The sequence below is a fragment of the Heliconius melpomene genome, chromosome 3 (assembly GCF_056956725.1).
Source record: "Heliconius melpomene rosina isolate 202511_hmr_F chromosome 3, ASM5695672v1, whole genome shotgun sequence".
Lineage (NCBI taxonomy): Eukaryota > Metazoa > Arthropoda > Insecta > Lepidoptera > Nymphalidae > Heliconius > Heliconius melpomene.
The window spans coordinates 3,910,662-3,934,736 of record NC_140391.1 but is presented as its reverse complement, the minus strand read 5'-3'; the positions used below and the strand labels follow the sequence as shown (position 1 = coordinate 3,934,736).

The 24,075-nt window shown below is 30.8% G+C and overlaps 2 protein-coding genes across 5 annotated transcripts in view; one reads left to right on the top strand and one right to left on the bottom strand.

The window, feature by feature from the left end:
* The window catches only part of Sol1 (CUB domain-containing protein Sol1), a 255,522-nt gene that overhangs the window by 151,735 nt on the left and 79,712 nt on the right, over positions 1-24,075 (top strand). For all 4 annotated transcript variants that reach the window (XM_085208009.1, XM_085208010.1, XM_085208011.1 and 1 more), the window contains 2 exons: positions 22,814-22,970; positions 23,504-23,563. In XM_085208009.1, coding sequence (XP_085064135.1) covers positions 22,814-22,970; positions 23,504-23,563 — 217 coding nt within the window. The remainder of the gene's footprint in view (positions 1-22,813; positions 22,971-23,503; positions 23,564-24,075) is intronic.
* Positions 105-3,753, bottom strand: LOC146539892 (uncharacterized). Its single transcript, XM_085207827.1, has 3 exons — positions 3,596-3,753; positions 3,316-3,498; positions 105-428 (listed from the first exon to the last, which is right to left on the bottom strand). The coding sequence occupies exons 1-3, from the start codon at positions 3,707-3,709 to the stop codon at positions 237-239; spliced, it is 489 nt and encodes a 162-aa protein (XP_085063953.1). The 5' UTR covers positions 3,710-3,753; the 3' UTR covers positions 105-236.

Sequence of the window (24,075 nt, the reverse complement as noted above, 5' to 3'; positions counted from 1 at the left end):
GGTAGGCAAAGCGTGGAGTTGAATTCTGCCACTCTACAAACAATATATCGAACATTTAGATTTCACAAACCGTAAAAGAACAGAAACATAAAAAAAACAATAAGTCGTTTTATATACATGTATATTTTATAATTAATGTTTTCTCATATGCTTACATTAGTAAAATTTAAAACTAACTAATAATTATAACATGTTATTAGTAATTAAATCTTAATTCAACATATTGTTAATAAGAACTAAGCCGCAATAGCCTCAGGGACAGCAGAGTCATCATCACTAGAATCATTATCAATATCAAGAGTAGAAGGAACAGCATAAGAATCATCTTCAGGGCTGGACTTTTCAGGTACTAACTGTATCACCATGTCGTCTGCACATCCACTTTCTACTTGTTGTTCTTGTTTTGGACTATTGAATAAGGCGTCAAGCTGCAAAGGCGTAAATACTCGTATATATTAATTTGGCTAATCTATCCGTAAAAAAAAAAAACAGTTTCACGCTTTTTCAACATACAACTATCAACTTTGTTTCTAAGATTTGCATATATAATCTTTATGCTAAATAATTAATAAGCTAATACAGATTCCATAATTTGAAGATATTACGTCATGTTGAGTAGCGGAACTTAACTTCGCACTATGTCCTTCCTAATCTACCTACTACCCACGTCTCTGTACCTATATAACCAGCTGGTCCCTGCACACAGCTGGTTAGGTAGAGTCAGTCCGTTTCTCACCTTCCGTAAAATTATTTGATGAGTTGTGTGTTGAATTCCAAGATTTTGTCTTGGTGCCAAACCGAAGAAATGAAAATATTAATAAATAATAAATAATTTCTTTCCAACTCTCAATCGTCACCACAAGGCCCCAAAAATTTAAATATGAATTAAACCTACCATTTACATTTCTCTCTAATTCAAAAATATTACTGAGTAACGAAGGTTCGGGAACAGCGCCTTCAAGCTACCTTCCTAATTTCCAACTAAACACGTGACTTATTTTTTTGTTTGTTAATTTACATAAAGACATTACTTAATTTGATATAACATAGAAAAAAAAAATAAAAAAATCAGTTTCACGCTGTATCCCGCACAGAGCAGAGTACGCAGAGGGGACCTAGTGCTTACACACTCCGTTCCCCACCTTCTGCCGAATTCTGGAGGCGTTGCGTGTTGAGTGGCAGAACTCAACGCCGCGTTTTGCCTCGGTAGCAGAGCCAAGAAACGGAAATATAAATTTAAGTAAATATTTCGTTTCCTCGAGTGGGGATCGAACCCACGACCATTGCGGAACAGTCACAACCTTGTGCCCTTTGTGCCTCTAGAATTAATTATAGTTTCAAAATATTTTGTCGATTCTAGCTTGAAAATAGTAAACAGCATGGAAAAGCCATATGTTTACATACTATATGTATACAAGTATATAGGTATATGTACTCCCATATAGTTTCAAATAACGATTCGTTAACGCGTTTGCTCTTGTGTTCGAACTAAACACTTAATGGATCTCTATCCGATTAAAAAAACCATTAGCTGTATAGTTTTTATACGAAAACGTACAATAAAATACAAAAGTCGAGTTTGTTCATTGAATACTTTTTAAATATATTATTTTATGACATTTTTTTTAAACTAAACTACTGCTACTAACTACTAAACTAATATAGAAGCCTTGTAAACGCGGCGGTTCTGAGTTCGATTCTGGCGCTTTGCCTCGTTGCCAAAGCGAAGAAATGAAAAATCCCACTCGGGTTCAGTAAAAATATTATTTCATTCTCCCATTCTGTTATGGTTATTATATGAGGAAAAACTAGTAAATCAAAAACACAAAGCCACAATATGGATGAAAAAGTAAAAAACGTAAAAAAAATGTTAAATGTGAGGTGGTGACGAAATATTACTGTGAAATTAATAAAAATTTACTTTACCTATAAAATTATCTCCAATTTATGTATAGAAGACAATGAACTCTAAATGATATCTGACCTCAGAAATATGACTAGAAAAAATTGAGATATGTGCAAAACTTACAATAAATTTAAAGATTATTTACCGAGACGTTTACATAAATAAATATAAAAGCAGTTAATTCAAAATTATGTGACATTTATACGAAGTAAATAAAGCAATGTAAATATAGTCAATGTTAATTAACATAGATGTCAATTAGTTATTAATGTTAATTAAAAAGTATATGTTTTTCAAAGTATAACCGCGGCACGTAGAGATGACCCCCAATTATTATTTCAAAAATAATTTTGCTCTGCAGTTCTTCTACCGAACCTAAGTACTTTAAATACTTATTTGGTACCTACCTACTTTCCAGTACCAGTAAATACACGTCATATAGATATATATATTTTTCTGTTCTGGTTACAGGCTTAATTCAGCCAGTATTTTTCATAAAAGCAGAACAGAAATAGTGAAATATATTTCGGAATAATTTTTTTTTCTGTCATAGTCATTTTGAAAGAAATTTACTTATCTTTTGTAAAAAACCAAAAAAACCTTATAAATAGAAAAAAAACTATAGTTTTTAAATGTAAATATTAAATACATTATGCTAGTTCTGTTTAATACGCAAATATGTCCAACTTAGTAACAGAACAAATATGAATCTATTGTGTGGAGTATTTAACGATTGTTAAAGTAGTTACTATTTATGAATACAAACGAGCGTTTGCTTTGACCACTATTCTAAAAGGTAATTTGAGCTTCGTTTAACACTTTTTTGTGAATTTTACTGGTGTTTTTATCAGCTTCACGCTGTATCCCGCTATATTAGCAGGGTAGGCAGAAAGAGCCTAGTGTTAAGACACTTTGACAATTCCGCCTAAAATTCCACCTAATTCTTGAGGCATTGCATGTTCAATGGCGAAATTCAACGTCGTGTTTTACCTCAACAGGAGAGAGAAGAAATAAAAATTTTTATATTTATTTAATTTTTATTTCCCCGAGTGGGGATCGAACCCACCACCTGAAGTATTTACAGTCACACTCTGCCCTGCGCCGTGATTGACCATATCTACTTACTTCGTGAAAAAATTAACTAGAGAAAAATTTTATCGAAATTTTAGATTATATTTTAGGTGTGTTACAATAATTATAATAAACCTCGATTAACATCCGTAATCGGAGGAGTAGATTATTTTTATTCCCCCATTTGGGAAGTATAAATCCCATCCATCCCGTTGCCAATCAAAAAGCAATGTTTAATGAAGAATTTAAAAACCCTAAGTTTTCACTGCCTAACCTATTTTACTAGAAAACAACATACTATTAAACAAATATATATCTTAAATTTAAAAAATACTTACGAAAAAGTTAATATAAGGCATCATAATATCCAATTCTGCTGTAATTTCCTCGTTGATATCCTCAATTTCCTTCATAAACGGTGTCAAGTGATAGTTCGTGACGTCCTCAGAGTCCTTTACCAGAAGATGCATGGCGCTAGACGCTGATGCTGTACTGTCCACATCGACAGGGGCACTTTGTACCTGTAATTATTGGAAAAAATTACGAATATAAAAAAATTGTTTTTTTAATTTTTAAAATGGCTACAACAAGAAATAATTTATATTAAAATATACTTACACTAAAGAGCACAGCAGCCAGGACAAAAACAAAAAAGGTAGCCATTTTGATTAAACAAGTTTCAAAGTAAACTAAGCCTCTATGGATATTGCACCTGTTTAAATATAAATGCATTTTATTGTTTTAAAAAAACATCAAAAAAGTCACGTTCAAATAAAATTATCTGTTCCGAACGCTAATAAATGACCTGCTTCTAAGTAAGACATTACGGCATTTTAGTGATAACATTGGTTAAGTGGCCTAAGAAAATTGTTTATTTATATTTTTTCTCCATTTATTGTTAGTTATTGTTCTTGAGAATTACTGCTTAGATAAAGCAATTTTTTTATTGTTATTAAATTGTAATGAGTTACTTCTATTGAAGCCACAATAGCGCAATGAGACGCTAACATAACTTGAAACGAAAGTAGTGAATTCCATTCCAACTCAATTAATTGATTTAATTATCTCAGCAATGAATTAATTCCATTTCTTTGGTATAGTAAACATAAAGGGCAGTGTTAAGTACCACTAGTCAACTCGTAATGTTTGTAATATTGGCGGAAAGTAAAAAAAACAGTCTTGGTACTATATTTACTGCTATGCGGGATTTAAGTTAATAAAGGAAATGTCCAAATTGTGTTTTTAGTTGCCTGTATATTTTTTTTTGTTTTTCATTTAGAAAACTTACCAAAAACGTTAAAAATCAATTAAACAAATATATTTTTTACTATAAAATGATTTTCCACAATACAAAAACTTAAAGACTTTTAAGCAAGCTAATTTTTGAGATTAAAAGGTAAGACAGAAAGACAAGAAATCAAAAAATAAAAATAAAGATACAATAACCACTGACATTACTTGAAAAACATTTATTAATGACAATTTAACTTTTCATTCAATAACAAATGAATAAATAGATTTGAAATATGAACTGTAACCAAATAAAACATAGATTGCACAAATTTTAAAATTATACATAAATAACTATGATTTAATCTGAAAAATTCTAACATCTTCAAGAAACAAATATAGCGAAATTACCTCAACTACTAACCCTTACCTCACCTGGTAGTCTCGTGTGCCAAAACTATTTACCCCTTCAAAGGTGTTTACATAAAACGACGAGCATACACGTCGACTTCCGACCCGGAAACTAGGGCGTATCATTGCCCCTAATGTGAGTGCCGCTTCACCCTTCTTTTTAGTTAGAATGCTATGAGGATGGATCATTCTTTTCTTATTTTTGTTGGATATCTGACATGTTTGTGTGCTGGAAGTTAGTTTTAAATGGCCAAAAAATTCGAAAAATTGCTTATACTGTACTTTAGTATGCCTTCATTGTATCAAATACTCTCAAATCGGGAAAAAGTACAGAAAGGAAGTGCCTAAATGAGAACAGAGTATCTCAACACTAGGTTCCAGGTTCCCTCTGCGTTTCCCTTTTTTGTGCAAGATAAAGCCGTGAAACTAAAACAATATAAAATTTAATCTTACAACCTATTTCTACACAAAAACCTTGAAATTCAACATATACAGACAGATAAGTAAGAAACATTTATTATAAAACTACAATGTTTTCCCCATTTATCTTAAAAGCACAACCAAGACGAGACATTCTTAAAAGAGCGTTCCATGCAACAAAAAGCACCATGTGCTGTTCCAAAGACATTTGTTTTCAAAGTGTTATTTAATGTGGACTTTATATCAGCGAGCTTCTGGTACATTACTTCAAAGTTTCTCTTAAGATTTTTTTTTGTATTGAAGTTCTTCAAATTTTCTTATATTTTATACTTTTCTTTCTGTGTTATTAAATGTAGTTGTGAATTTAATTTTTAACATGGGTTATTTTTTGTATTAAATTATAAATCCTTAGTTCTCAGTCGTAGGGCAACAGTTTGTGGGTTCGAGTCCTAATCGAGGAAATAAAATATTAAAGATTTTAGTTTTCATACATTATAAAAGATACTCTTTTATGGTTTTTTGCTAACAAAACTATAAGCTTAGTAGAAAATTGCATTTTTTTTTAAGTTATTATTAAAAATGTAACATGCTAGTCACGTATCTCTTAAAACATACTATATATGTCCCTGAGCAAAGAATGTTAGCAAAGTCGGTTAAAGTTGAGACGTAAAGTTTCACTGAGGTTTCGCTTACAAAGTCGAATATTCATTATAACAACAAGTGCTCTTAAACAGAATTTAAGCATTTCTTTATATGAATTTTGCAAAGCACGTGAAAGTACTATGTGAAATTTCTATTTGGCTTGTATTTTCTTATTTAAATAAAAAATCTAAATTACTGTGTGGCCGTGGCGGAGGGGCACTAAGTGTTATTGTAAACGCGATTGGTTATGGTTTCGATACCCACTCGAAGAAATTAAATATTTATTTCAATTTATTTTTTCATTTGTCCGCTCTGGTGTCGAGGCAAAGCGCGGCGTTGAGCTCCGCCACTAAATACGCAATGCCTCCTGAATTCGGCTGAAAGTGGGACGAAGTGTCTTTACACAAAAGTTTTCTCTGTCTACCCTGCTGTTACGATCATTTTATGCTCGCGTTCCGCCACTGAACACACAATGTCTCGTTTTTTTAACTGGCCTCAAAAAAAGGAGGAGATTCCCAATTCATCGGAATCTTTTGTTTTGCAACTTGGTATTACTCGTAGCTACGACGACGCAAACTAGCCAAACTTTTTAAATTAGCCACGAAAGAAATATGAGCCGCAAAATATAAAAAAATCTCCGCGCGGGAGATATTTACATTTATTCCAACATTCTGTGAAATAGGAAAAAAACAAGTTAATAAATCAAATATCATGTTTGGAAACAAGTTTTTGTATCGTTTAGTATTTGAAGAAATGATAAGTAATTAATTCGTAAAATTGAGAAATCTATAAATAGAATCTATTTAAAATGCTATACTAAAACTTAAGAAAATGAACTCTTTCCTACATCATAAGCATTATAATTAATATTATAATATATATATTTTTTTGGTTTCGTTATCTTTCACAATTATTTGTTTCATATTTTCAACGTCCTTTGTACATAAATCTGAAATAATACCTCCAGAGACAGACTTCAGAATTACCCGTCTATTCTTGCGTCGACTTACACTGTCTTTCTCACAGAAAAAGTAAAAGGTTGAATCTTATAAATTGTTTTCAATTTGCTTATACCAAATTTCTAGATGAACTGGCGTCGACAAATGACCTTATATATTTTTATAGGGAAACTTTTATATTCTATGATTGAAGCTTTAATAAGATTTTCTCAGGACCACGTATCTAAGGATACTAGTCCCTGCCAATATCTTAAGTTCGAAACTTGTAATACAAACTATAGATTTGTTGGAAAATCCATTTATTTCGATTCGAGTTTCAATATAAACGGATGGTTTTAAAACATTTTTGAAGTATAAACAATAATATTTTCTATGGAATTCTAAAAACTTACATAATTCTTTCAGAACTTTCCGCCGACACCTGAAGATATTATGTGTTGAGTGGCAGAACTTAAAGCCGCGCTTTACCTCGGTACTAGAGCGAGGAAATTAAACATTAAATTCAAATTCAAATTCAAAATATTCTTTATTCAAATAGGCAATTATTATAAGCACTTTTGAATCGTCGAATGAACATATGAACAAAAAGCTACCACCGGATCGGAAGGCAGTTCTGCTGAGAAGAGCCGGCAAGAAACTCAACAGTTGCTCTTTTCAAAATCAATGGTACAATCTATTACATTAGCTGGCAGCTATCCTGCATTACATTCAATAGACATTAATTCCATACATGCTTATCCTCTAGATATTCTTGAACAGTGTAATACGCTTTACTTGTTAGAATTTTTTTTACAGATATTTTAAATTTTTGTAGTGGCAAACTAAGAATACACTACGGAATTTTATTATATACACGTATACTCAGACCCATAAAGGATTTATTAACTTTCTGGAGGCGAAAACTTGGTGTAACAAGCTTATCTTTATTTCTCGTTTCTATCGTATGATTGTCACTATGTTTACTATGACAATGTATATTTTGTCGGACAAAGAGAATGTTATAGTATATAAATTGGGAAGCAACTGTAATAATACCTGCATCTTTGAAAACATTTCGCAGAGAATCTCGCGCTCTTAGTTTATAAATATATCTTACGGCTCTTTTTTGGAGGATAAATATTGAATTTATATCTGAAGCACTGCCCCATAACAGCATTCCATAAGATAAAATACTATGGAAATAGCTATGGTAGACTAGTCGGGCAGTGTCAACGTCCGTCATTTGTCTTACTTTTTTAATTGCGAACGCGGCAGAGCTGAGTTTATCTGCAAGTGCTTCCAGATGAGCGTTCCACTGGAGTTTGGAATCTATAGTAACACCTAAGAAAATAGCTGATTCCGACACATTAAGAGGTTCTCCTTTAATTATTAGATTAAAATTATGTTTTTTTACATTTGGTAAAGCAAACTCGATGCATTTCGTTTTTTTAAAATTTAACATTAGATTATTAACATCAAACCAACGAAGAATATGCGATAATGCACTATTCACTTCGTCATAGTTTATTTTATTTCGGTCAACCTTAAATATTAAAGAGGTATCATCCGCGAAAAGTACAATATCACATAGGTTCTTCACATAAAAAGGCAGATCGTTAATATAAATAAGAGATAAAAGAGGACCAAGTATAGATCCTTGTGGAACGCCCATCTTTAGAGGAGATCCAGATGATTTTACATTATTTATACTAACCGTCTGGATTCTTTGGTTTAGATATGAGGCAATAAGGTCAAGGGCAGTATCCTGTATACCATAATGTTTTAGTTTTAACAACAGAGTTACATGGTCTACGCAATCAAAGGCTTTGGATAAGTCACAAAACACTCCAATTGCATTTTGTGACCTCTCCCATGCGTCATAAATGTGCTTTAGGAGTGCAGCACCCGCATCCGTAGTGGACTTGCCTTTGGTGAAACCATATTGCTCACTATGGAAACAATTGTTAATATTTAAGAAAATTGTGAGCTGGTTGAACATTATTTTTTCAAATATTTTACTTAAGGATGGCAAAACAGAAATCGGTCTGTAATTTCCAGGCTCAGATCTATCTCCACTTTTGTAAAGCGGCACTATTTTGCTATATTTCATTAAATCAGGGAAAGTACCGGATTCTACACAATTGTTTAAAATTAAAGCGAGGTAAGGAGCAATATTAGGTATAATTGAATTAAAAACTTTAACAGACATGCCCCATAAGTCACCAGTTTTCTTTAAATTAAGGCTTTTAAAAGTTTTGACAATTTCATCTGGTGACACATTCTTAAACACAAAATTTTGTCTACAACTATTTACATGGGATTTTAGTATTAATTCTGCTTCTGAAGGAGCTGATGGCAGTGAACGTGTTACTTCAGTAGATATATCAGAAAAAAAATTTTGAAAAGTATTTGCCACTTCTAAATCTGAATTTAAGATTATATTATTAACTTTTAATTTAATAGGTTCACTGACAGCTCTAGATCTCCCAGTTACAGTAGTGATAGCATCCCATGTAGCTTTAATTTTATTATTAGAGTTCAAAATTTTTGCTCTTATATGCATAGACTTAGCCTGGACACATACCTTTTTAAATATTTTTGAATAATTTCTAACTTTTAACAAGAACGCCGGATCTTGTTTCCATTGCCTCATATTATATAATTCATATAGTTTATTTCTGCTTCGGTATATACCAACAGTTGCCCAGTCGCTAAAAGTTAACTTCGAGTTTTTATATATCTGTTTAACTTTAAAAATGTTATCAAACTCTGTAGTGAGTAAATTAAAAACTTTACAATATAGCTGATTCGGATTTAATTCGGTTATTTCTAAGTTTGCAATTTTTTCACTCACTCTATTATTAAAAAGATTAATTTTATTTTCAGTAATTGGTCTAATTGATATTTGTTTACGTTCTGCGACTGTTTTATCTATTACCGAAAACATTTGACCACAATGATCCGAGCTAAGATTAGTAATAATTTGTTTTTCTACAGTCTCACAATGACAAAAAACATTATCTATACAGCTAGCGGACGTATTCGTTATACGAGTTGGTTCAGAGAAAATATTAAACAAATTAAAAGATTTAAATAAGTTTAAAAGATGAAGGCTTAATGATGTCACCTGTAGTATATCTATATTAAAGTCTCCGCAAACGATTAAAGATTTACTATTCGAACTCAAATTATTCAAAACATCCTCCATTTTTTCTTCAAATACTTCAAAACTACCTGAGGGGGGTCGATACACGCATACTATAATATGTCTATTAAATTCAACGCAGGACAGTTCAATAGAGCGTTCGTCAGAGAGAGCTACTATATCTGGTCGCGATTTACAACGTATATCATTTCTTATTAATATAAGCGAGCCGCCGCGGATTGCCTTCTCTCTAACGAACGAACTTGACAATTTATAATTTTCTATATTTACTATATTACATTCCGAGATCCAGTGCTCAGTTATGCACATTATATGAATATTGAATTTTTTTAGAAATAATTCTAGTTCCAGTTCTTTGCCTCCTAGGCCTTGCATATTCTGATGTACAATGTTAAATTTAAATGACCTAGGCGTTGTCTTATTGTCTAGTTTAAATTGGAACTTACATCATTATACTTTATAGAAGTATTATTAGTACATTTAATTTCCTTCGTTATACCATGTACAACGGGGTTTTGTATATTATATGCTACTAAAATAGCAATTTGTTTCTTAAAATATAAAGGTAGATACAATGTATCTTCTGTCAACTTACAGCTATTAAAAATAAATTTATTTAAATGCCACGTTGCCTATGCCATGTTGCCTAGGCCAGTGTTGCCAGTCATCAAATTACTACAATTTACAAATTACTACTTAAACAAATATTTAATTCCCTCGTGTGGAAATCGAACGCACAACCTTTCGCGTTTACAGTCGCACGCTTGTGTTCCTACGACACAACATTCATTATATTACGTTTATTTAATTATTTCTTTGTATATTAAAATAGTATAATGTCGATTGTACAACTCAACGTCGTATGTTCGTATTTCTTTACCTAGCATAAAAAAGGTTAAGCTAGTTAAGCTAGAATTTTCAATATATAAAATCCATACAAAAAAAAACGATTGTAACAAACATTTACAATATCCTTTTACAATTAAATACAAACAAAAGAAAAAAAACAATCTTCTTACCTTTAAAAGTACTATGAAAAATAAAAACAAACAAGCTAACAGCTAGTTAACATTCTCTAGAACGCAAATACAACCTTTATAAGGTAAGCCTTTAATCAACCACAACGTTAGCTCGACTTAAGTAAAGAAACCTGGCTTAGAATTTCTTTTGAGACGTGTACGTTTTTCTTTGCTGGTAAAGAACTCACAAAGAATAAAATATAACCTAAAAACTTAGATTATAATAACTCGATTAAATAAATGCTTCTTTTAAATATTGTATGCTACTAATATAATCGTATATTTATGGTATCGTGTATTTAATTGCTATATTTTATACAATTTTACAGGCAAAAAAGATCTCGTATCTTTTTGTTACTTCATCGAAAAACATCAATTGATGATAACATAATACACTAATGATTTATTTAGACTTCGCCAGAAAGTGGGGAACGGAGTGTCTTAACACTAGGTTCCCGGCCTACCCTGCTATGTGCGGGATACAGCGTGAAAATGATTTATTTGATGATTTATAGACTCTTAAAATTTTTGGACTGATTAGTAAAATCATTATGATATCATAAAATTGATAATAGCTGAAAAATGGAGAATGAAGTGTTTTAACACTAGCTTCCCACCATCTATCCTGTTTATTTAAGAAAAAATACGAAAATAAAAAATATATAAATATTCAAACGTAAATAATAAAGAAATATTATGTAAGTCCAAGCAGCGCTTATATTGGATGACTCTACAATAGATGAATAATGAAGTAATATATCAATACAGTTCCTTTGCATATCCTAAAAACATAATTCATCAACATTATACCATTATAATTTAGGTTTTGCTCGTGGGGGGTAGGGGACGAGGGCGTGGGGGGGGGGGGTTGTTCAACACAATTTGTAATTATATTTAGGCGTATAATTATGCCTTTGTTTATAATTTCTCTTCGTGTTCGTTTTACACTGAACACGTATTTTTTGATAATAATATATGAGGCCAGTCCAGGGCAGGCCAGGTCATGGCGCGGTGACACTACTAGTTTTGGGTTCGATCCCCACTCGTGGGAATTAAATATTTATTTAAAATTTATTTTTTCATTTCTTCGCTCTTGTGTCGAGACAAAGGGCGGCGTTGAGTTCCGTCTCTCAACACGCCTCCAGAATTCGGCAGAAAGTGGGAAACGGAGTGTCTAACTAAATCCCCTCTGCCTATCCTGCCGTGTACGGGATACAGCGTGAAGCTGATTTTAATTTAATATATGAAATTTATATTATGCTCTAACATTTAGTTTTTTAGTATTGACGAATATTCTACTTTCATACGATATTAAGAATCCTAATTTTAAAATAGTTTATTAATCTATTTTGTTAAGGATATCGCGTGTTGAAATTTAATGTCACACTTTATATTGCAGCAACGTAAAACGAAAAGAAATTAGAACTAACCACTCTATCCCTACACTCTATTCAAAATGTCGAACCCGCAACCATCGCAAACATACATATCCCACTGCACTAGTGACGTCACACAGTATATTATATTTATAATATACCTTTTATTTTTCGCGTGAGTAGATTTTTCATGCCAATGAATAAATCGTTCCTGCTTAATCATATATCAGCTGCAGACGACCATATTTTACGTGCTGTTGATTATTTGTATTGTGTTATTTAATATAGATTGATTTGAAATTTTATATACATATAGCTTTTTTACTTCAATTGGCTATCGAAATGACAAGATTTGAAAGAAGGTGTTATTTTTCTGCATTTATATAGATATTTAAAGGTTATTCAATATAATTTGTTTTTAATTATGAAATTATTTAAAAAAATAAATTTAATACAACCTGATACAATAGAAATTTGACCATTACAACCAGAAAGAAATGGTTGGTATCTTTTAACCCACTAAAAGCTGTATGTAAGCCTGATGGTTATGGTCTACTAGTCAACTCATAATATCTTAAAAAATGGGCGAAAAGTGATTAGTGGAGGAGGAGGAATTTTAACACTATATGAAACTAAAAAAAATATCTTCAGTAAAAAAGTCTATTTTAATATATTTTTTTATAACAACAAAGAACTATTTAAAAATAAAATATTATTCTCAGTACACACCTTTATATTAATTACAGAATACTTATAATAATCTAATTGTACGTGGTACGGAACAAAAAAATAAAAAGGACACGTATTCTTACAACATTTGTACACAATGTAAACGTAAAAAATGTGACTAAACGCATCCTCCGTAATCTGCTAAACGTATTGTGGCTAACGCGACAAAAACTTAAACTTTGAAGATATTCAAGATATTATATCCTATAATATTAGGAATAGGGTCGAATATCCCAATGTAGAGACGGCGGTAACGCAGGTGTGTTAGCGTTTCATTAACGGAGAGAGGAGATATTGTACATCAGCGCAGTTTATTGTTAGCTGATATTAAAGTGCACTCGCGACCTAGTTTTCACTCTCACCTGGTTTTTATGCAGAAAAAGTAATTATTTACGAAAACGGAGGAAACGAGCAAACAGAGCTTAAAGTTTCATATTTGATTGCCCTACGATTAATCTGGCTGTGGGAATTTTATTTTTTTATGTATGTTCATTCATTTTAAATATTTTGTAAGGTAAAACGATACAATAAAATGATATCATTCATTGTGTTTGTTTATAGTGTAAGAACTTATTTCTAGAGTATTTAAAACCATTACACATTAACTAATATTATCTCTATCCATATCTATATTATAAATTCGAAAGTAACTCTGTCTGTCTGTCTGTCTGTCTTTTACGCAATCAGGGCCAAACGGCTAATTTAATTGTGATAAAATATTCATATAGAGATATTTGAGGGTCTCGGGATGAACATAGGATACTTTTTTTCTCATATTTGTAATATTGTCGATATATACCAATATATTAAAATACTTATTGATTTGACATGCAATTTATTCCGTCATGTTAATAAAAACCACATGCGACCGTTGCTAAGCAACGGCTTGCAAAGTTTGTTGTTAGAAAACGTCACCCAAAATGAGCTTGCTTAACGCATCTCTCTATGGAAAACTGAAAATAATTTCATAAATATATTTAATAAATATTCGTATAGTTCGAGCGGGCGTAGCCGCGTTCGGGTCCACTAGTATTATAAAATAGTTGAAAGAAATATGTATGACAAATTTAACACCATATTTGGTGATTATGGGTCCAATTTTCGTTTATAAATATTATTTTCATTTCCTCGCTGTTATAAAGACAACAAGATATATGAAAATATCTTGTTTAAGTACTATGGTCTGAATGTTAAATTTATGGATTGTAGTTAGGAGGTATCTCATTGACACTAATGATCCAGGTTCAAATTTATTACAGGGGTACATTTGGGTCGGAGTTCCGCCAACATGTGTTATGCCTTTATGGGTAACTGATGAAGAGTACAGTAATTTGTTTTACATTGTATGGGTATGGGATATGGATATGGGACTTTGTAGTTCATTTTCAATAATTAGTATATATGTTGTCATAATTATATATATATATACATTACTTATATATATAATAATAGTAGGCTGGTGTTGAAACTTTACTTGTTTTATTTGTTTTTTGTACTTACAACTTGTTAACTCATATCTCATAACCATCTTAGTGCAATGAAAATTTTCTAAGCAAGTTACTAAGAATAACTATTTAAATAATAATAAAATATATGCACTAAATAAATATAACGTAAGTACACATCGTATCTTTGTAGTAAGCAACATAAAGGATAAATATTATCATTCAACTTCAATGCTAACATCAACACACTATGGAAAAAAAGAATAAAAATATAAAATAACTTTACTGTATAAAAAAAAACCTTAGTAATTTTATGAGAATGAAAATAACTTTGAGAGCGAAGAATCAGGAAAAATGTAAATTGTCCGTCGTCTGGAATGAAATAGTTTTCCAATAACACAAGTTTTTTAGAGTTTTTATTCTTTTTTTAGTAGGATATCAATTGCCTCGAGCAAAAGTGAGAACCTCCAAGTTTGTACTGTACTTTTCATTTATAATTGTAAATTTACATTTTTCAATATACTTCTTTCTAGTAGAATAAATAATGCATGTTATTTAGTAGTATAAAAGAAAATATCCAATTAATGGCACTTTAAGCGACATCCGAAAAAAAAATTGTCTATGGAAATTTTACGCCCTTTTAAAAGACGAAATTTTATTATTTGTAAAAATAAAAATAAATATATAGTGTTCTCCAATTTTATTGGCATACAATATTGGTCGCCATTTTTAAAAGAATAACCATAGACAAATATTATTTTTTTGTAGTTAAAGTCGATTGTTGTTCTATTTTAACTTTAAACGTATCTGTGCCAATATTAATTGGTAGGTTGTCAAGAATAGGCAGGATTACCCTATATACATAAATATTTATATGTTAGATATCTTTCTTTATTTCATAGTAGAGTTTAAGCAGTTATTTAATATAATTATACTAATAATTACTGTTGGTAGACAGTTTCATTCTTCAGAATTTCTGGTAAAGATTTTCTGCAAATATTTTTTTTTTGAAAAACATAAAAAAATATAGGAAAAGAAAAAATATTTATTCTATTTATAAATGGAACCTGTGGGATACATAAAAAAGGTGTATATCAACCAAATGTCGCTACGGCACTAGGAGGCATTTACATTACACAAGTTATATTACGCAACGCTTAAGTACTAAAAGCTCGTAAATCTTCCCAGAAGCTGATGCCGAGCCTAGTTTTTTGGCTACTTACAAAGTAAAATATTCGTTGCGTACAAAATAACTTAACCCTTATCTTCACAAAATTTTTTTTTTTAAGAAAAGCAAAAAATATGCATACTGGTAGCTTCTTTGGGCTACAAAAAACATAAAAAAAATAAATAAAAAAATCATAATATGAAAATTTCGGAAAAACACGATGTATACTATACTATACATTGCTACACGTACAGTGATTCTACCATTTTTAAGAATGTATATTATACTATACATTGCGATGCTTAGGGAGGGTGGAAATGTTACTGGTAGCTTTTAAAATATACTGAAAGATTATTGTAAATAATATGATTTTAAATAAAAACAACTATATTAATGGAAGTAAAAATGTTTAATTAAAAAAATCATTCTCAAATAATTTTTTGTTACAAAATAATAACTCAGAGATCCTATTGCTTGCGGTGGTATTCCAAAAACACCTTCGATTCTTCACAAAACAAAGATAAACCTTACATTTTATGCACATGGTACGTGCCTGGCCAGCTTTGCAGTACACATGTACTTGCACATTTGATATCCGGTTATTTGCGGCCAATGGTAATATTTGTCATAGCCAATATCATCGCAAGATCGTTAAGATACCGGTTTTGTATTTTTGCTTGGCGGGAAATCGTGTAAATTTTTCACTGAAATGTTTCGACTTAATAGTCGTATATAAAGCTAAAACTATTTTTACTTCCAACACCCATAGTCTCTTCTTCTTCTTCAGCGATAATGCCCGTAAAAGTGTCATCTCTTATGTAGAGCAAGAACTCATACATGATGTCACACACCGACTCTGATTTAGTTCTTGAAACTCCATTTACAAGGCTTATTTGGTTTATATTGACGTCGATTTTCTTCTTCATTCATTCTTTACAAGAAAGAATTAAGAAATGAGGTGTAAGAGACACTTCGGTGGTATCGGCATGAATATCAGCTGCATGCGTTCCTATCTCATAATCAGAAATTTGTAAGAGGTTTAACCTTTCGAGATTTAAATTTATCGATGGCTCTGAAGAACTTTCTGTTGATCCAATCATTCCAGCTTCATTACTATTACTAGCTCTGTCACTTGTGTCAGAATCTGCATTCTCTTCAGGCACCAAGGAGAAAATGCGCCTAGCTCTATCACCCATAGAGTTTAAAACCAAAGCAAAAGACACATGCAAGAAACCAACACCAAAGATAAGCCAAACCATATTGTGTTATAAATAGGTAAATAATGAATGTAATATTATTTGTCCCTTTATATAGTTAGGTAGTCATGCAGTAATAATAATAATAGTATTTTTTATGGGAATCGAACCCATAACTTTGTGTGTAAGCTTTCTAGAACCACTATATCAAGGCGGCAGTATAACTGTCTTTTACATTATAATAAAATTGGTTTAGTATATAAGAAAGACATACTTGAAATTTACATTTTATAGTAAAGTTCCAAAAAATATTGATCCTGTGAAGTTGGCAATGTATATTATACTATACACCACCGACGAAAGGTAAACGACTGCAACTGCGGCAATGTATAGTATAATATACGTTATTAAAAAACACGAAAAAAACATACTAATTCATATAGCGACATCAGCATATATATAAAAATGTGTAAGAACAGACATTTAGGCATGTGTATTTTATAATAAACATACATATTTAGGAGTACAAACACAAAAATAAAATTAAACTTACCTTAGAGAAATCTGAGCAGCGCGTCTTGACTGTTATTTTTGACAATTTTTTTAAAACTATCATAGATAAACTACTATTTTTATTTTTGAAGTATAAATAAATGTCTAGAAATGTCATATGTTTAATAAAACTAAGTTAAAAAATATTTTATAGCGATCGTATATTTTTATAAAGTTGTATGTATAGTATACTATACAAAATGAAGATAAGGGTTAATATAACATAAAATTTATTAATAAATTTTAATTAAATCTGTACCTTCATACGGTTATTTAACTTTTACAATATTTCGCTATGTTGCCTGGAAGACAATAAAAAATTATTTATTAATAAATAGTAATCCTATCTCATTGTTCAAACAAATTTGAAAACTGTTTTAATTTTTTTTTTTAATTTTAAAACAGAAAGCAGAGAATGTCATTAGTAACTAGGTTTTCTCTTCTATGCGAGAGATACGATACGATGATGAAGAAGAAGAATGTACCCAAATCAATAAAGAAGTTTGCCATTCTAAATAATAGACTAATTTATGCTTCATAAAATTCCTTATTTCATTTCGCACTTGACTGACTTGATTTAAATTTGCAAGTACGACGCCTTCTGAGAGCAAATCATGTGTTAATAATTTAAATTTAACTTAAAATCAATTGAATTGTTTAACGACGCTGTTGTGGCGTAGTGGCACAAGCGTGTGTCTATAAATATGGGTGTGGGTTCGATTCGCACTCGAAGAAATGACTTATTATTTAATATTTTCATTTCACTCTAATAACACGGCAAAGCGTTGCGTTTAGTTCCGCACGCAATGTTTCGAAAATTCGGCTGAAAGTGGCAATGGATTATTTTACACTAGGTTCCCTCTGCCTCTCCTTCTATATATAAATATAATTACTATTCACCCGTTAAACCAATTTCAGTATTTTAAAACTTCTAAAGTCTTGTTATTAATGGTATATTTTTTCTCAAGTAATAATCCACTTTGCAAATTAACTTCGAATTCAAATAATAACTTTTTTGTTTACATTTACTTCGCAAATTGTTAAGTCGAAAGAATCTGTGAAAGTATTTTCTGAAAAGTTTCGTTTATTAATTTACAACTGGCAACTTTGTACGCTTTTTTTCCTTTCATTGTCGAGAATTGCTAGTGGAAAAATTGTTGCAGTTAATTATAGGAAAAAATGTTAAGCCTATTATAAGGTACTTACTCCGATCATATTAATAATACTTTTAATTTTGTTTAAAAATTTAAATTTTAATTATAAAAATATTTTGAGTGCTTCGTAAAACATTTTTTTTTTTTAGTATATGTAACTGTTAAACCAGACTTAATAGAGTATTAGGTATTACTGTTGCTTTTATAGCGAAATTATGTTTATTCTATTCACAAGTATATTAAGTTAACTACAGCGGGGTAGGAACATGGAACCTTTGGAGTTAAGACAATACGTTCCCCACGTTCCGTCCATTTTTCGAAAACCACCGCTATAATATAATTATTTTAATTTATTATATATTAATCAATTTTATAAATTTCCTATAGCTCTCCTGCATCATATGATTAACTAGCGGACGCGCGCAGCTTCGCTTGCGTAATTAGGGGTGAATTATAATAAACCACGAAACATGTGTTCAATGAAATATTTTTAAGAGTCTAAATTTCAAATTTTATAAAAATCGGTGGCGATTTAATGATTTTTCCATACTGACTTTCAAACCCTTATTTGCACCCTTAGGGGGTGAATTCTAGAAAACCATGAAATATGTGTTTAATTATATACGTTTAAGAGTCTGAATTTCAAATTTTATAAAAATCGGTGCCGATTTAAATTTTTTTCCATACAAACTTTGAACCCCTATTTCACCCTTTTAGGGTTAAAATTTTTCAAAATCCCTTCTTAATGGATGTCCAGATTACGAAAGTAAACTTTTGTCCAAATTTAACGTTTCTATGCACAGCGGTTACGGCTGTGCGTGCGTCTTACCTCAGTCAGTGAGGACAAGTCCTTTTATATATGGGTCATAATCAGAAAAAGTGTCCTTTTTGTGTCTTTTCTTGTCCCGCTACTTTGAATGCGTTTTAAAAATACAATTTTAAAGATAATTTAAATATTTTGCCATTTACGATAAATTTATTTATTAACTTAAAGATTTTTGTAATATTTTAAATGTATTATGGCAAATAATAGTATTTGTTGTTAGTTGCAAAAAACCTTTCAAAATGCTTCCATACAATTTTTCGTGTCCCATTCACCACTTTACTTTTTAAGAATTGATTTGTTACGAATGTTTATGGTTTTATTTGATTTCAGATATGTTTATATTACTTTACATTATGCATAATATTAAATAGAACTACTTTTATTGATACATTATTTAATAAACAATATATATTAGTTAAGTAAATTTGTCCCAAAATATTGTCTTTTTGTTACTCAGGGCTAGTAACGTACAATTAAATTATGAACGCAATTATTTTGGATGTTGTTTAATATTGTTTTTTGTTGTGGCACCATAATTCTAAAAGTCAATGCTGTCGTAGCTACAACCAGTAGTGTACTCGCAGCAGTTGAGGGGTTCAAATGTTTTAAAGGGAATGCGTGAAATTACATCTCAGGGTTATAAACGGCTTTTATTTTGGTAAGTATTCTATAATTTCGTTTTCTTGTTTATGTTATTTGCTTCTTTTTACAAAATCTCAAAAAAGAACTTCAGTGCTTGTAGAGGCAACACGTGGCTTATGAGCAAATATTTAAAAGGGTTAGAATTTCTCAGATTTCATTCTCAATTTCGTTATATTTCGTTACGTAACGAAATTGAGAAAATATGAAGCCTAGTTCACAATTACGGTACCAATGTTCTCTTATATATGTTTATAATAAAATTGTGTCGAACCGGTGCTTATATATGGAAGATATGTATATAAGAAAAAAAAATTGCTGGCATATGAAAAAAACTATTAGTGACTTTTCATAAAGCAAAGTAACCAAAAATAATGATTTTTAAGTTTTTTGCTTGTTTGCTTGTTTGTCTGTGATTGTGCACGCTAATCTCAGAAACAGCTGAACCGATTTAGTTAAAAATATTTTTTATTCTGCCTGAAATCAGTTGTGATTTTGTGATTATTATTTTTTGATAAATATTTTTGTATTTTCAGTAAGCGTCATGGCTCCTATGTCAAGTGCTGAAATACATAAAAGATATAGAGAACGTCTTAAAAAGACCAATCCTATTAAATATGAAGATATGCGGAATAAACACTTACAAAGAATTAAACTTAATTCCAGTGATAACGACTCAAATTTTGATATATTTTAAAGTGGATTTAATTTTATCATTAACTTTGTGATCTCTAACTAGAAATATAAGTTTATTACGTTACTAACTAGCATTATTATATTGTTCATATTGTCAGTTTGTTATGTTTTCTACTTACATTTATAATCTGTTAATTCAACGATTGAATCTTTAAAATTTTAATCTGTGTCTCATTAAATAAAAAAAAACAATATTTTATTCATATAATATCCTTATTTTGTTGTGTATAATGCCTTATGACATCAGTTTCGTAACAAACATTATCAGTGTTGTTACTTATCAGTTACGTTACGAATTCGAAAATGTCCACTTTTCTGATTATGACCCATATATAGATTACAGCTTATTACAGGACTGCTAGCAAAATATATTAAACAAACATATTTTCAAATGAAAAAAACCTCGTTACCATTACGTTACCAAATGTTAATAGCAATATACAAAAGCTCATGCCTAAAATATAGTTCACTTCAAAATAAAAATTTCAACCAAAATGAAAAAAAAAAACATAGTATCACAAACCGCCACCCATCAAAAATAAGTACAAAATAAGTCTCAAAATAAGCAATAAATCCTTGCAACATGATACACATGATACGTATGTACCGTGAAACCATATAATATTTGGGAGCTACCCATTACTCGGTCTCTCAACAAGGTCTGTTTATCTCCCTTTATCTACGTTACCTGGAAGCCAATTAACCTAGAAACCGTTGGATCCTCATAATTTAATACACTAAAGGGCATTTTATAACCTGACAGGGTGAAGGTGGTGCCGAAATGAACTAGCTCCTGTCCCCACATTATGTTGTGTAAGGTTTGTTATATATAATGTGATGCTGAAACTTAAAACGAGAGAAATGTTTTTACTAAAATAAGGTTGATGCTCATAAATTTTATTATATTTTAAAAATTTACTTTTAATTAATATTATAATATATCTAAAATATACGTGTTAAGTGATACAGATAAATATCTTAAATAATTACTAATTATTATTTTTTAACTTTATTTAAACTTTAACTTTATATAAACACTAGCGGACGCGCGCAGCTTCGCTTGCCTATTTAAGGGTGAATTCTAATAACCCATGAAACATGTGTTCAATGAAATATTTTTAAGTCTAAATTTCAAATTTTATAAAAATCGGTGCCGATTTAAAGATTTTTCCATACAAACTTTCAACCCCTTATTTGCACCCTTAAGGGGGTGAATTCTAGAAAACCATGAAATATATGTTTAATTATATACGTTTAAGAGTCGGAATTTCAAATTTTATGAAAATTGGTGACGATTTAAAAAAAACCTATACAAACTTTCAACCCCTTATTTGCACCCTTAGGGAGAGAATTCTAGAATTCTTTTCCATACAAACTTTGAACCCCTATTTCACCCCTTTAGGGTAAAAATTTTTCAAAATCCCTTCTTAGTGGATGTCCAGATTACGAAAGTAAACTTTTGTCCAAATTTCACGTTTCTACGCACAGCGGTTACGACTGTGCGTGCGTCTTACCTCAGTCAGTGAAGACAAGTCCTTTTATATATATAGATTATTGATTTGAGACATGAAACACATGTTCAATTAAATATTTTTAAAAGTCTAAATTTCAAATTTTATAATAATCGGTGGCGTTTTAAAGATTTTTCCATACAAACTTTCAACCCCTTATTTGCACCCTTAGGGGGAGAATTCTAGAAAACGATGAAACACGTGTTCAATTAAATACTTTTAAAAATCTAAATTTGAAATTTTATAAATATCGGTGCTGATTTAAAAAAAATTCCATAGAAACTTTGAACCTCTATTTCACCCCTTTAGGGTTAAAATTTTTAAAAATCCCTTCTTAGTGGATGTCCAGATTACAAAAGTAAATATCTGTCCAAATTTCACGTTTCTACGCACAGCAGTTACGGCTGTGCGTGCGTCTTACCTCAGTCAGTGAGGACAAGTCCTTTTATATATATAGATATCATCGAAATAAATTAATCTCTATCTTGTATGTAACACTTTTAAACAAATTTTGTCCAATAGAACACGAATGATTGTGGGTTCTATTCTAGTCGAGGAAATTAAATATTTATTTATATTCATTTCTTCGCTCTGGTTTCGAGGATAAATGTGACATTGGTGATTCAGCAGAAAATTTGGAGCAAAGAGTTTTAACACTAGGTTCCCTCTGCTTACCCTGCATACCATTAATTATGGACTCACTCATTAACTTTTCCAGGTTTATTCGAGACCGAAGGCGTCAGGATACCGGGCACTGACTGCGACTATCAGTTCAGCCGGTCGAGTAACCGACCGACACACGGCCGCCTCTACAGCCCGAGATATCCGTCCATATATCCTAATAACGTACGCTGCTCTTATCATTTTCACGCTAGGTAAGCTTTTTAATGTAACCTCGTTTTTTTAATGTAGGTAATTTTTTTTAATATTTTTTTTCGTAAAGGAACGGTTGGAGTGTTTACTGTCCGGGTGTTTTAATTTTCGTTATTAAATTAGAGAGAGAATGCAATGAGGTAATTTATTTTTCTACATTATAAAAACTTAACAAATATAGAAATTTTAGTACAATATGATTACGTGCTTAAATGAATATTATTTGTAATAACAAGTTTTTACATTTTTTTTTGATGCACCCACAAAAATGATGCACATTAGGAGGGTAGGAAAAAGTAACCTATTGCTAAGGCACTTCATCCCCATATAAGGCGCTTCTATTCCCCACTTTCCACCGAATTTTGACACATTGTGTATTAAGTGGCAGAACTCAACGCCACGCCTTAGCCTTGTTGCTAGAGCGAAAAAATTAAAATATTTAAAATTTAATTTCCAAACTCTTGAAGAAAAATATTTGTACTATTTGACCTTGTACCATAAATCAATATGCCATACAGTCTCTTGTCATTTTCAGGCCAAAGGATCGCGTGAAGGTAGTTTTTGAAGAAATCTCTCTACAAAAGGGAGATGTAAGGTGCGTAGAAAATTGTATTTTATTCGAACATCGCTTCATTTAGCCTACGACGCGAATATTGGATTTTTTATACGTAGGAATATTTTTACTAGTTTGCGAGTAAATGGTAAGAAACTGATATCAAACTTAAGGAAAACTCTTATGTTGCTACATGTTACTATTATGTGCTAAGTTGTAGTAAAGAATTAATTTAAAATTTAATAATTATTATCTTGCATAACCACTAAAAAGCAAGCCAGTAGAGTAGTCAAAGAGAATTTATAATCATGACACCTTCTGTTATTCATCACCCAAATTCTGGACATTGCGTTTCAAGAGGCGGAACCCAAAACTGCGATTTGTCTTATCAGCAAACAATATAAATAACTGCCCCTTTTCTTGAAGTTTATAATTTTCTCGGCCTTAAAAGTGACAAAATGACAAATGTATCATTCTATTATATATTAATAGTTTAATAATAACATATTTGAACATAAAATACCTTTTTAGCCGTCAATACCCTAATATTATTT

Coding starts and splice junctions, on each gene's coding strand:
- LOC146539892 (XM_085207827.1), bottom strand. CDS start 3,709: ATGCATTTATATTTAAACAGGTGCAATATCCATAGAGGCTTAGTTTAC. Junction 3,499..3,595: donor TGGCTGCTGTGCTCTTTAGT/GTAAGTATATTT, acceptor CAATAATTACAG/GTACAAAGTGCCCCTGTCGA. Junction 429..3,315: donor TGCCTTATATTAACTTTTTC/GTAAGTATTTTT, acceptor ACGCCTTTGCAG/CTTGACGCCTTATTCAATAG.